This window comes from Photinus pyralis, unplaced genomic scaffold, assembly GCF_008802855.1.
Source record: "Photinus pyralis isolate 1611_PpyrPB1 unplaced genomic scaffold, Ppyr1.3 Ppyr1.4_LG5, whole genome shotgun sequence".
NCBI lineage: Eukaryota > Metazoa > Arthropoda > Insecta > Coleoptera > Lampyridae > Photinus > Photinus pyralis.
In genome coordinates this window covers 12,170,869-12,184,926 of record NW_022170596.1, presented here as the reverse complement: position 1 = coordinate 12,184,926, position 14,058 = coordinate 12,170,869, and the positions used below count along the sequence as shown (strand labels likewise).

At 36.2% G+C, this 14,058-nt stretch overlaps 1 protein-coding gene across 1 annotated transcript in view; it reads left to right on the top strand.

The window, feature by feature from the left end:
• Nucleotides 1-11,211, top strand: part of LOC116170179 — a 31,789-nt gene extending 20,578 nt beyond the window's left edge. The window contains exon 2 of the mRNA XM_031486406.1: nucleotides 10,586-11,211. Within this exon, the coding sequence (XP_031342266.1) occupies nucleotides 10,642-11,211 (570 nt within the window). The 5' untranslated portion in view covers nucleotides 10,586-10,641. The remainder of the gene's footprint in view (nucleotides 1-10,585) is intronic.
• The last annotated feature ends 2,847 nt before the right edge of the window (nucleotides 11,212-14,058 follow it).

Below are 14,058 nucleotides of genomic sequence, written 5' to 3'. Positions count from 1 at the left end.
GGAATTTTTCAGCACTTTTTTTAGTTGTTTGCTTATATCTTAAAAACTACACGTTTTTTGAAGATGTGCGTTCTACACAAAATTAAAGCAAACAACATTTCCTACAAAATGCACTAGTGCACTTTGATTTTGTGTTAAGCGGTCTTCGCCCTAGAGCTCAGTGAAAGGAAATGATTGTACACAGGATCATCATTCCTTTGAGTGGCCTGACGTCATAGTCATAGCCACAGTTAATTTGTACGTTTCCGTTTTGTTTTGCGTCGTCCACTAGAACGCCCAGGTAAAGGGTCTTGGGCAATCGAAAGTCCATCAAAGAGTCAGGACCTGTGGAAGGTCTAGGCTGAATACTAATTTGTGACTGTTCAATGTTACATTGAAAAGTGTAACACTAGAAAAAACTAAGTAAAAATGCATAATAATGATGCAAAATCATATATAAATTGATACCTTCTGTCTCTTCAGCCGCTTCAGGCGGTAAGACTGGAATCGGCTCATCCAGATCGCCTTCGCATTCTGCATCGTATCTATCGTCGATGTTGGAGCACGACCCTTCACACTGCTGGCACAGTTTTGTTCAAAAATTAGGTTTTTTGTTGATTACTTGTTTATTCCTCGACTTGAAAAAAGTGGTAGGTACTGGGCGCTTTTGTGAAAATTCAAAAAATCGTGGTTTTTTAGCGAACTCTAGCGCGGGTACCGCTTATCGCAAATTAAAAGCTAAATAATGTATTTTGTAGAAAATTTTATTTACTTTAATTTTGTATAGGGCGCCCATCTTCAAAAAAACGTATGTTTTTGAGATATAAGCAAAAAACTGAAAAAAGTACTGAAAAATTCCAATTTTTTTGCGTATTTCGGTATGAAGCCGACTTCCTAGAAGGCAGCAAACAATAAATTCGGATGCAGCACATTCGATAACATACAGGGTGGCCATTTGAAAACGAAACAGAGCCTATTTTGTGGACCTCAAAACATTTACGAAAAAATCCTCGGACCCGTCAATTTTTGATCCAAGGGGGAACCATTTTTTTGCTAGTTTCGCCCCCTTGGGGGCAAAGCCATAGCGGGGGTGACAAGTGCCCCCAAAATTTTAAATCGAATGGGGGGTCGAGTGATACCTTATTTTGAAGGTATTTTTATGTAGATTATAACTCTTAAGATTTAAATCAGTTTTATTATAAGTGCTCAAAGCTAAAATCAATCAAGCAAATGTTGGCCTTCGACTTCCATACAATAATACAGGTCTTGTTCAAACCTTTCCCGTACATTTTGCAAAACTTCTGGGGTGATTTGACGACATTCATCAATTATTCTTTGTCGCAAGTTCTCTAGCGATGTTCGCTGACTAGCATAAATTTTAATTTTTAAATGTCCCCATAAAAAAAATCTAACGGACTTAAGTCCGGGAAACGAGGATGCCATTCAATAGCTCCTCTTCTTCCAATCCATTGTCCTGGAAACGTTTGGTCCAAATATTGACGAACCCTAGCAGCATAGTGGGGTGGCGCACCATCTTGCTGAAATACTAGACGATTTTCCAAGTACTCGTTGTTATTTTCTAGTATCTCCACTAATGCTGGATGAATCGTATTTTCTAATAACTCCAGGTACATCTCTCCTGTTAGATTGCCAGGTAAAAAGAAGGGCCCCCTACGATATGGTTACCAAAAATGCCAGCCCAAACATTCAATTTTTCGGGGCGTTGTGTATGCGCCTCACGAAATATTCTGGGATTTGAATCAGCCCAATAGCGACAGTTGTGACGATTCACAGTACCGTTTAGGAAAAAGGAGCATTCGTCAGAAAAACAGTGTGGGATCTTGCACAATATGGCCTACAATAGCCACTTCTGAAGTTTCATTTACTATTCGATTTTCCATTTCACGTTTTTTATTAGCCACAGACCCAGTTTCCCTAAATTTTTGAACCAATTCCAAGATGTACTTCCGATGGACCTGTCGATTCTGGTGGTGTAGATTAAAGAGCTGGGCAGTTCTATTAGCATTTTCATTGTTCGCAAAAAAAAGAGAAACTCTTTCAGCAAGTGAATAAACCATTATCACTGTTCAATGTACCGATTTTGCAACAACAATTGACAAGCGCTATTAAACTTCAAAATGTTGCTATAGTAACGCTCTTAACAATAACCAAGATTTCCGTTGCAGAATTGACATAGCCACCTACAGGTATTAAAAAGAAAAAAAAACAACAAGTACGGTTCAGAATGTAGGAGAACAACTTTTTTTGTATTTATTGTTGTATTAATTTTTGTTATTTAACCAATTCATTTACAAGCATTATTTTTCATAAGAAAATGTTGACACGTTTTTTTTACTTTTATTAGCCCCTGTATCGGCTAGGCAAATTAGTAGCGATTTAAAACTTAAGGGTTATAATCCACAATAAAAATACCTTCAAAATAAGGTATCACTCGACCCCCCATTCGATTTAAAATTTTGGGGGCGGTCGCCGCCCCCGCTAGAGCTTTGCCCTTAGGGGGGCGAAACTAGCAAAAAAATGGTTCCCCCTTTAATCAAAAATTGACGGGTCCGAGGATTTTTTCGTAAATGTTTTGAGGTTCCCAAAATAGACTCTGTTTCGTTTTCAAATGGCCACCCTGTATAAAACCGTTGATAAAAAAACTTCCGCAATTTTGTTCCGAAAACGGTAGTTTTAAACACGCATTTACTGGACTATTACTACAGTTTACTGCGACTTAGTACTGTTTAAAATTCGCTAACTCTGTTGTTTATCATCAAACACTACTAAATCCATATATTTCGTATAGAACAACAAAACTTATGTGACTTAGTACAAAAAAGCAATTTTTGGGGAAAAATGGACAGTTTACCTCTGAGGTACAGAAATGAAGAAACAAAAATTGGATCTCCTGATGAAATATTGGTGAAGTTTTCCGGATATCATTTACAACTCCATTGTCGAATGGAAATGATCGGTCAATGAACTTGCGATTTATACCGACTGAATTCAAACTATAGCTTCCCGATTTCGCAATATAAGTTATTATTAGCGCACTTTAAAAGAGGCCAAACAAATTGTTACAACCCGAAACTTTGGAATTACTATTTTAACGCTCGCTTTTCCTATTAGAATTTTTGATTATCTATCCGTCACTTGAACTATGATTTATCCGCCGGGAACGTCCGTTTGTAATTTTTGCAATGTTGCCATAGTTTTCAATACGAATTTGCACGTATACTTACTTGACGAAGACTGACACATCCACGTTGACTGGAAGTATTGCCAACCTTGTTGAGTCTATACCGACATGTTTAACATTGTAAGGCGTTTCCTGTGAACATGAGCTAATCGCGCTTCAAATCAGTGACCATAATGATAACATTGGAATGAATGCGGATACATGACAAAATTTGAGTGGTATGGTGGAAAAAATGTTTCACTCAGAGGATTACATATTTCAATATCCAAGTTTATAGATCTTCATTAGGGAACTCATTTGATTAGTCTTCATTTCGATGTATATTCACAAAATTAAGTTGGTCGTTATACCTACCCAACGATATTTGAATAAGTACCTTATATGCGGGAAAACTCTCTCGCTTTCTCTTTGGCATTAGGCTGCGACTGTACATACTTCTAAATTATCAAATGCTTTTGAAGTTTCATATCTACCTACAATCAAATATAGCAAAGAAGCAGCGCATAAGAGCTTTCAGTGACAAAGCTTTTCGAAACACATACACGTACGTCTTCATTTAAGAAATGAAAACGACGAACGACCCGTTATATGTACAGGAATTTTCTTAAAGCATGATAAATATTTAGAACGTGAGTAATTAGATTAGAAGTTAGGATAAAGTGAAAATGTTGATGTACGTAGAGAATTTTAATGAAAAATTTAGTCGTTTAATCCCGTTGAAGTAAGGGCTTAAGTAAACAGAATCTAGGCGAATTCTCCGGTAAACGCCGTTACGGTGTTTACATATGTCTAATGCCTCTTATATACTTCTCCAAAAAGAAACTTTACATACAAAGACCGCGTTCCTGAAAGGAGATTTTCATTATTAATAACCTTATTCGTACTAGAGTGTCACTTTACTTTTTTTATGTAAACGTTCTTCACGTTTAATCTTTATGAATAGCACGCCGAGAATCACATTCCCGGCCATTGAAAATGTGTACCTTCTTTGATAAGCTTAAACTGTTAACCCTTTCAGTTTACGTCTTACCTTAATTTTGAAGTTAGCCTTTTAATGGCGATAAATACTTGTACAACTCGAATATTTACCTACTCATTCTAAAAATGCAGAATATGTCGTTTATTAATCATTTGGTTACACAAATGCAATTGTTGTTAATCTACACCTTTTGGCTGAAAGAAAACATCCGATTGCTGACCACCCTACATTGTGTTGTCTTACCAACCACTCTTATAGGGTTATTGAAATTGAAATGAAACTGCAGATGTCTCCCTTTTTCTCTCTCTGAAAATTAACTGCAAAATTTCTAAACCCTTTTCCACTTACCAGCAGAAGAACAACACTAAATGGGCATATAAATGTGTTGTAAGTAATTTAATTTTTAAATAGTTTTCACGTGCACCTTCCTTTGTTCTTACGAACACGTATATTCTTTGGTTAAACTTTTACAGTAATTTAAAATGAAATTGCCATCTCATTCTGCATTTTAAACATCTTAAATTCTCTGATTCTATGATTTGAATAACACATAAGTATATAGTTTTTATATAAAAGAAAAAAGTAGCAACATTAAATGAATCCTTGAATTTGGCTGATTGATTACTTAAGAACATTTAAATTCGTGAACCAAACCTAAATCTTGAAATTCAAACTAAATTCAATAAGTTCTTTAGCCTTACACATTACTATTTATATTAGAAATTCAAAATTGGTTGAATACCCTAAGAACAATTAACCAAAGCTTTACGTGAAATTTTACACAAATTCCGTTTACTTTGACGGCTTAGACCGAAGTAAATAGAACTAACCTTGGACTACGTCTTCTTGTTCATGGAATGGCTTTAAACCCTTAGCATCTAGTTACAGCTTTTTTAGGAAAATGCATTTGAAAACCGATCGAAAATGAATTTCTCTCTAGATTTCTCTGGTAGTGGTTATTATTGTTATTTTTTCTTAAGTACTTCAGTAAGCAATTGCACAAGTTTGGGATAATAATTACGTCTCTAGCAAATAAAGTCCACAAACCCACAAATGGAAAATTATTACCTTCGAAATGGCGATATTTAAATTTTCTATTGGTTAATATACGTTGTACTACCAATCACAGATGGTTCGAAAGGCCGTTAATAATTAAAGAAAGCAGTTTTTACTATGACTTTAGCTCATGCTCATTCAGAAATGAAATTCAGTATAGCCCATTAAGGATGTGAAACCAGAGACAATTTGCGGAATGGAAGGCGGCAGGCTATTAAAGAACGAAAGCCCATACAAATTGAATACGTAGATGTGACGCTTATTTTATTGACTGCAATTATGCAGATAAATTCATCATTAAGACCAAATTAATTGTTGAGGAGACATTTATTGTTAGGTTTCCTATCATTCATTCTTCGTGTTCTTTTTGAGGTCCACACCCTAGTATCAGCATTAAAAACGGGAATTAGTGCAGTAGACCTACAAGGCTTCTTTAAATCTCCACCCTCAAACAAGGCAAATACCTAGTCTGAAAGTCGATGAGGATCATTGTTTGGGACAGTGTGAGTGTCTTGCTTTTTGATTACATGGCAACAGGGATCTTAAAACCAAACTGATGGCGAACAAAAACGACACTGTTGCCATTATCGCAAACCGTTACTTCACAGAATTACTGTGTCCATCCTACAGACCAGATTTAGGGGAGGCTAGTCCCTAAGAGGCAAATGATTCCATTTAATTTTTTTAATAGCGGTAGTGTAATCTTACAACAGATTAGTGAAATACCTTCATCCGAAACGTACTTGTCTAGAGCCTAAATGAATTGAACGGAAAAATTAACGTATAGTAACGTAAATTTAATTACATGATTTATTTATTTATACTGAATAATGAGTAACAATCAATTTGTAACAGTCTTAAATGGATTAATTTGTAACAGTAATTATTATATATCACTCACTATTTATAACATAGCACAAGCGCATCGATGTTGACAATATTCTGAAACGGAATTGGATTTGCTTATGTAACTGACTCGAATGTTCTTGAATGTTCTAGAGCAAAACATATCATATTTCCCGGAACGATTCCGTCACATCCGTCTTCGTTTTTTATCGCCCATGGCAAATTTTTCATGACGCCTCGATGTCTATCGGGATTTCTGGAATGTTCGCTACACTGCCCCCTCTTAAGACTGTTGTATCTCCTAATAGAGACGACCGGAGACACAATCCCAAGCAACTCTTGCTCTATAGCTCAAATTTGATGGTGGTACTTGCACGACGACCCCCTCGTGCATCTTCCATTCTTGAAAAAAAAGCAATCCACCGTCTTACAAACCGGTTGTGGGGTTCCTCTGGAGCAAACAGGTCAATATTATCACCCTGTGCCCTGGAATACTACCCTCACCATATTACGCACGATGCGTTAGTCCAACTAATCAAGGTCACATGCGATCTTTGGAATTGGTAACGCCATGAATTTGTAGTTGTCGTTTCAGGCGGCATTCGAAAAATCTTCGTAACTAGGCCAGTCCTTTGTCACGAGATAATAAAGAACTCGTCTGTGGTCCCGTAGGAGTCAACCTCGGGACGGTGAAAGTAGATTTCTCTGAAGCGCCCAAACTGGAACTTGAATTCTACGACAGTACCTCGGGACATCTTGACATCCTTGGCTACCCCGTCAGCCAAAAGGTTTTCGTCACTCCTAGATATACCATCGTGCATATGTCGCACTACTTTTCGTAAATGTTCTGTTCGTCGGTACCACTAGCTGCACAGTTGTGGTCGTGCCATCATTTGCTAGAACCCTCTTACGGAAGACCATACTCTAGCCGTAACGAGGCCCACTGAGACCAAAACGCTTTTAAAACTGGGCCGTATCAAGATACCTCTTTCCAGGTTGCCATTCTCTCGCCTATTTTCTAGTTTTTAATGTGACGATCACTTTCATGAGCTGTCCGGAGTTCATCATACTTCAATTATGTGACTTGGATGTCTTCGGAGCACAACTTAGGCAGATTAATGTGCCCATAATGTCTCTAAAACGTCGGGAAAGGGGAATAAACACCATTGCCACAGATACTTTAAAAGTACTAGGACGTAAAGTGGGTGTGTCTTCAGCTGAAAAAGAAGAGCTAGTGAATTACATGGTTGATTCTTAAATCAGAATGTACGGAATGATTACACGAGGTCTTCGAAGTCTGGGAGATCAGTTGGTCGAAATAAACAAGCTACCGCATAAGTTTTCACATCAATCCCAAGCAGCTGGAAAAGATTGGCTGTACGGCATCCAGAAAAGGCATTCGGATATCTCTCTTAGATGTCCTGAACCAACATCAGCCGCCCGTGCTAGAGCATTCAATAGACTTGCTGTAAAAGATTTTTTAATCAACCCAAAGGAATTATATATATCACTGAAATTAGATGCAAAGTCAATCAATGGAACAAAGCAACCCGAACCCTTTGGTTGGATTTGGTTTTTATCAATAACAAAATACAAAATATGTTTCATGCAAGTACTTCTCATAGGTCGACTTCTTTAGGAATATCAAAATTACATCAAACAAATTTATTGTGCAAATTCCTAAAAGTAATCGACCACTACTTTATAGAAATCAAAAATTTAATAGTTATTTATATAACAAGAGCGCGAAGTTCAATTTCGCGCATTGAGACTGAAGGTATTTTGACGAGGCGAAGCAGAGTTAAAATATCAGTCAAATGCGCGAAATAACTTCGCGCTAGCGTTATATACAACATTTTTTTCTACAACTGAACCGATTGTTAATTAAATTTGCTGTTTAAGTTCAACTTTGTCACGTGCGCGAAATACTTTTTTCTATTTCGATTTTTAAATGTTCTTATTAACGCACTGTTTTCCGCTCAAAACAGTGCGTTAATGAGACCTATTAACGCACCGTTTTTAAGTTGGTATTAAAGAGGAAAACCTAAATTCACTACCCTATTTGACATTCGATTGTATTTATTTACAAATTAGGGTTATGTTTTGATATACAGAAAGACAAGATTCCCTTTCTATTTGATTAAAGGCGAGACATGTAAGGCTGATAAAGTGTTAATCAAATTACAAGAAGAACAATATATCACAATTACTTTCTCCAAAAACTGAAAAGGGAATTAAGTATTACGGTATGTAGCGTAAGAACCGAGATATCAACAATGTGGGGCTTTGAGGTACATTTTTACATTAATGATTAATGCCTCTTTTTGTAGCACGTTTAACATCTACGTGCAATCTGTGACCATTGATTACTAGTACGAATAGTGTACCTATCTTCCAAAAAAGACCTACAGGTTATAAAGGAGATTTCGAAAGGGGAAAGGATGACAACGAGGATACCTTCGGAACACATTAAACAATATTTTAAAGAAGCAGCTTATTGCTTTTAGCACTTGTTCTGTGTTATTAATATCGTGAGCCTGATTTGTGTAGTATCGTTATGCTCCTAAGAGGAAGTGACAAGCCGAACCCGTCCTAATGAGTGACACCTATCACGTAACAACAACCCACTAAGAACCGATCCGTTAGTGACCGTTAATGGCAAATCGCGAAAAGAAACCTTTGTTTTTCTTTTTATGTCAGTCACCAATATAAGTAGAAGCAGTGTCATATGGGCGAAATCTGTTAGCTATTAGCTTTTTCGTTAATCGACAGTGACACGACTGAATTTCACATAACTTATATAAAAGGACGAAGGACTGTATTTTGCCTTTATGAATTGTTCCACAGTTAATGTACTAATTTCTGAAGTTTATTAATTAAAACAAAATTGATGAGAGTGTATTTAAATAAGTTAATGAAATATTTGGGACGTCGTACTGCCAACTTAATACAACCTGCACTAATACAACTTCTATATCAAAATTCCCTAGTTACAAAAAGTTACTATAACATCATTTTGATAAAAATTTCTCGAAAATATCTTCTCAATAGAAAAAATAGTATAAGAAACATGTTTCATAAGACGCCCCATCGCACTCGTTCATTAGAAAACTCGCCGCGAGCGGCTCGTTTTCTAAACTTGAACTCGTGCGTTAAACGCGTCACTTATGAAACTTGTTTCTTAATATACTAATTTTTCACTGTTGACGATTTCGCGCACGTTGTCAAGGGCAACCTTACTTATTAATTAACCGTTTAAAAATCTAGTACTTCGCGCTTCGAAATTCGTCAGAAAATGACAGGTTTTTTTGACAGTTGTAGAAAAAAATATTTTAGATGTAAAAAAAACTATAAACTTGAGCTTGTTATTCCCCATTAGATGATAAAACACTTATTGTTGTTGTTTTTTAACCATACTCGCACTTCCAAATTCTAAAACAACCACCCGTTACAGTATTACAAGTCAAATCCAAGTAAACCCTGCAGAGGATTTTAATGGCAAAGGTGGTACCGAATGTTTCGAAAAATTTGAGACTGGGAGCACTAGGTCCCATCATTTATACACTTTCAGGTGAAGGTTCAAATTATAGTGATGCAAAAGTAGCTAACAAAGGCAAGACCTTACATATGACAGTATTAAACAAAAAAAACACATTTTCCCTCTAATTTTCGGAATTTTCCCCAATCTCAATTTCTGCCTAATCATTGTCCTAGTAATAAAAGATGAGAATTTACATAGGGAAATACGGAGATACAAAAGTCCACTTTAAATAAATAAATGTAATGATTTATGTCTCAATCAAATCCGAATTGGTATTGATAAAACAATTCAGATTGGATAACTAGGTACTACGGATTTTAATGCGGATAGAAAATTGAACCATTGAAAGGGAGGAGGAATTAGGAAGTCACATTGAATCAACCCACTCAATTTTTCAGAAGTTAGAACAAAACACCGAATTGAAATATCATCAATAATCAATTCTGCCAAATTTATAACAGTAAGTAACTATTCAACAGAAAACTGTTCGTTTAAATTTCAACCCCCAAAATTCAATTGTAACAATTATTTCAGTTATGATTATGATTGAGAGTTTAATGGTAGCGATAATCATAATCGCTTACCGCTCCTCATTTTTTGGTATCACAGTTGCATAAAACCTTCTTACGTGGCACACGAGTTACTATTTGCTGATACTAACTTGAAGTAATGGACTTGAAATTTAAACATGGGTGGGAACCAGACAAACACAAAACGAAAATGTTTTATTTTCATGATAGTAAATCCTAGATCGTTTGTATCCTGGCATCTACAATTTATGTACGTACCTACGTCTGTACCTACGTAATAAAGCTTTGTTTTCTCGTTTTCTTTCACCAAGTATCTTAAAATATTAGACAAAAGCTTCTTATTCGAGAAAACAGTATTTACAGTAAATTAGACCGTTCAGCAGTAACTCTTTCGTGTTTCATTATTATATTTCCTTCTCCTGCTAGTTGTGTAATCGTTTCTTTTGTTGCAGATACCAAAGAAACTTCATGCTCGAACTGAAAATGTCTTCAAACTAATAATGACGGTATGAAGACGGCTGCAGCACTGCTCTTCCTATTAATAACCGCTTCTGTTTCCAAAATCGCGTTATCCTTGCACAGTGGAACTAATTGTGAAACAAGAACGTTTCCGGAACCCCGCATCGCTTCCGACTTGAGTTTCGATATCTCCTTCGAAGTGAACAAGATCGTCGCGGAAATATCGCGTAATAACAGTAATTTTTCCGACATATCCCAGCAGGTTTTATCCCTTCACCCGGAAATTACGGGAATAATTCTCTCGTCTTCGGTTCGTCTACCAATATTAAGTCTGAATATTCGCGAAAGATTAAAGATTTTTCCCAATCGCACGATTGAGACGGATGTATTTTGGCGAACGTTCGAGACTACGAACAATGGGTGGGGTGCACCATTTCTCGACTGCAATTTTTTGCAGGGTGTGTGGTTTTACGCGTACGTGTTAAAATCGGCCGACGTCGGATTAGGACTTTTCGTACCGATCAAATTAAACCAGTGCGACTATGAACTAGCGGATATATTTGGAGGACCGCATCAGTGCGACGAGGACACGACCAAAGTAAGTATCTACTTTGATTAGCTGTGTTTCCGGATGAAATCACTTCAGAGAAAAGGTAATCAAACCACACGCATAAATTGCATTACTTTTCCAAGTGCTTTCAATTCTTGAGTCAACTGCACCTTACAGGGGTTTAGAGCTAAATCCCCTCATTTGGCGTTACGTTGTGTACCGAACCGGTTAATTTAACTCTAAAAACACCAAATTTTTCAATGAATTCTAGGTTAGCTGTTATTTACTAACTGTAACTTAATCTAATCTTGAAGGACAGAAAGGTAAATATATTAATTATATAACTTAATGACCTCTAGTTAGCATAACGACAAAGGCTAAGATAAAAAAGAAGTTAATTATACTTCAGCAACTTCTGTATTCAGGATATAAATTGCTGGAAAATCCGTGACGACAATGGCAAAGATAAACAGAAAGACAAACTAACGACAAAAGCAAAGCAGGTTACCTTCAACCCTGTATTTCAGATACACATTTGCGTAGCAATTTTTCGATTTCAGATACAGGGTGTTAGATCAATCCCATCTAACAGAAAGTACGATTTGAAAGTGAGTACTGGCATTTCATTCAAAAGACGGTACTTCTTTAATATGACAACACCAATGCTCGTAACATACACTAAAACATACATTAAAAAAAACTACAATAACAATATCAGACCAAAATCAAATTTATTCAAACTTACGTGCTCATTGATAAATGAGTTTCGGAATGCGATATAGGTAGAAGAAAGATAGATAATTAAATTAGAACTGAAAAGAAACGTGATAATCAAATAAGGAATCTTATAAAAATTATTTTACCTCGAAAAGATATAACAAAAGCCATTCACGTAAATACGTTTAGATAAATATTTTAGACAATTCTAGCTTGATAGCTCTGGATTTTCAATATGAAATTTCTACATCTTTCGCAAAATAAGAACCCGTCATTTCAACGACAAAAGCACAAGTCATATTCCTCCAATCCCAATTGTACCCACTACGCCTAACACACTAAAAGCGCATTCTTAGTCAGTTACTCAAACTAAGAGTACATTCAAAAAAACAAATCGATTTCTACGAGTTCAAGGATCAGTGGTATTGAATATGAGCCCGATTAAAAGTCGTGCTTCTGAATACGGGATGAGTGTAAAAAAAATTCCACTACTGAAACTCGTATACGACCTTAGTAACTTGTTATTTTTTAAAATCGATTAACGACCAAGAAGCAGAGCTTTACAGTTTGAAAATTAATCAGCAGAACGAGGGTTAATCCAGCGAATACATTGCTCTTAAGTTTATTCTCAATATGCATATTGCACAGTGTAATTAATATACAGGGTGCTCCTAAATATGATGTGAATACGGAAGGCGCTAATTTATTCTTTGACTTATTTTAGGACTAAAAGTTAATATAAACATAATCCGTTACAAAAAAGGTCTCATTGCATATTGTTTTATACCTTGAACCAAAAGAGGACTATTCGGTACTTACTAAACAGATAAGAAGTTAATTAGAGAGCCCGCGTTCTCGTATTGCTAAGACAGAAGAGCCGCAGCCAGCACGCGATGAGAAAATAACATGACACAGCGAAGAACTAGAAATGTATGAAGACTTCCTCAACGGAATAAATGGTAAGTCGACACATACAGGACAATATCATATTGGGAATATACTTCTACGTGAATTTATATATAAATACTTAATAAAACAACATAAAGGCGTAACCACAATAAAATGATACTACCTGTCACCACACGAGTGAGGGAAAAATATAAATATATTCCAGGCCATGAACATTCGTCATTTCGTGGCAAAAATCCGATTAATTACTTCTACCACCTCCCCGTTCACTAGCATCAGGAAAACGAATTGTTTTTGTGTAAAAGTTCGCCTAATTCCAAAAGCGCAACACTTGCCCAAAATATATTGCGCACTAAATTAACATCTGACGCTAATAAAGTTCAATAAAAGGCAATAAAGTATGTTTTTCGACAAAGCTATAAATTTTCCTGCTTTGATGTAGACGCTCAAAAAGTAAATCGATAAGTAATAAAATGTTCGTTGTGGAGTTAAGTTTCTAACTGTGCGAAAGGCTGCACTGCTCCACGTTTTTCGCCAAATACGAAGCTACTTAAAAGCAAATCCCATTTTAGGTCAAAAGAAAACTTAATTCATCGCACAGCTTTATTTCCCTGGAATAAATTGTAAAGGATAATTTTGGAATAAATTGACCCTACTTTACGCTTTTGAATGTGAAAGCAAGATACATGACTGATTTTTCTAATTTCCAAGATATGTTTTCCTTTTTTTTTTTCTGACAAAAGTGGGTACTTTTAGCTGCAAGCTGCAAAGGTAATATTAATCACCAAAAGTCTTAGTGCATCACTAACATCTCTCCTATTTTCTGATACCACACTCGACGAGTATTACGCAAATATGATAATAATGAAGTAATCAAATTATCCCTGGTATGAAAAGAAAACAGCAACCTATTATATCGTATTAAACTAGCAGTGGGGGGCCATCAGTCTCAGGACGGGATTTGACCTCTGTCCCTGCTATCGGGAGTTGGTCCCTGTGTTAGTGTTCTACACTCGCTTGGAATTAGTTTTAGCTTGTTACTAATCCATATACCAAGTTTCATTTGTACGCTTTGTGAATTATAACTTACGGCATTAGACACATAAACGAACTCCAACTGTGTATTTTATGTGTATGGTAGTGCAGGATACGGAGAAAGCAAGCTGTAGTAGCAAATATAGAAAAAACTGTGGTTGGAGCTACTACTCGTCTAAAAGCTGTTTATAATAAACCCCGGCAGTTAGTAGAATTCATTACACTTGTTATTGCAACGTAACGGACCAGACTGTT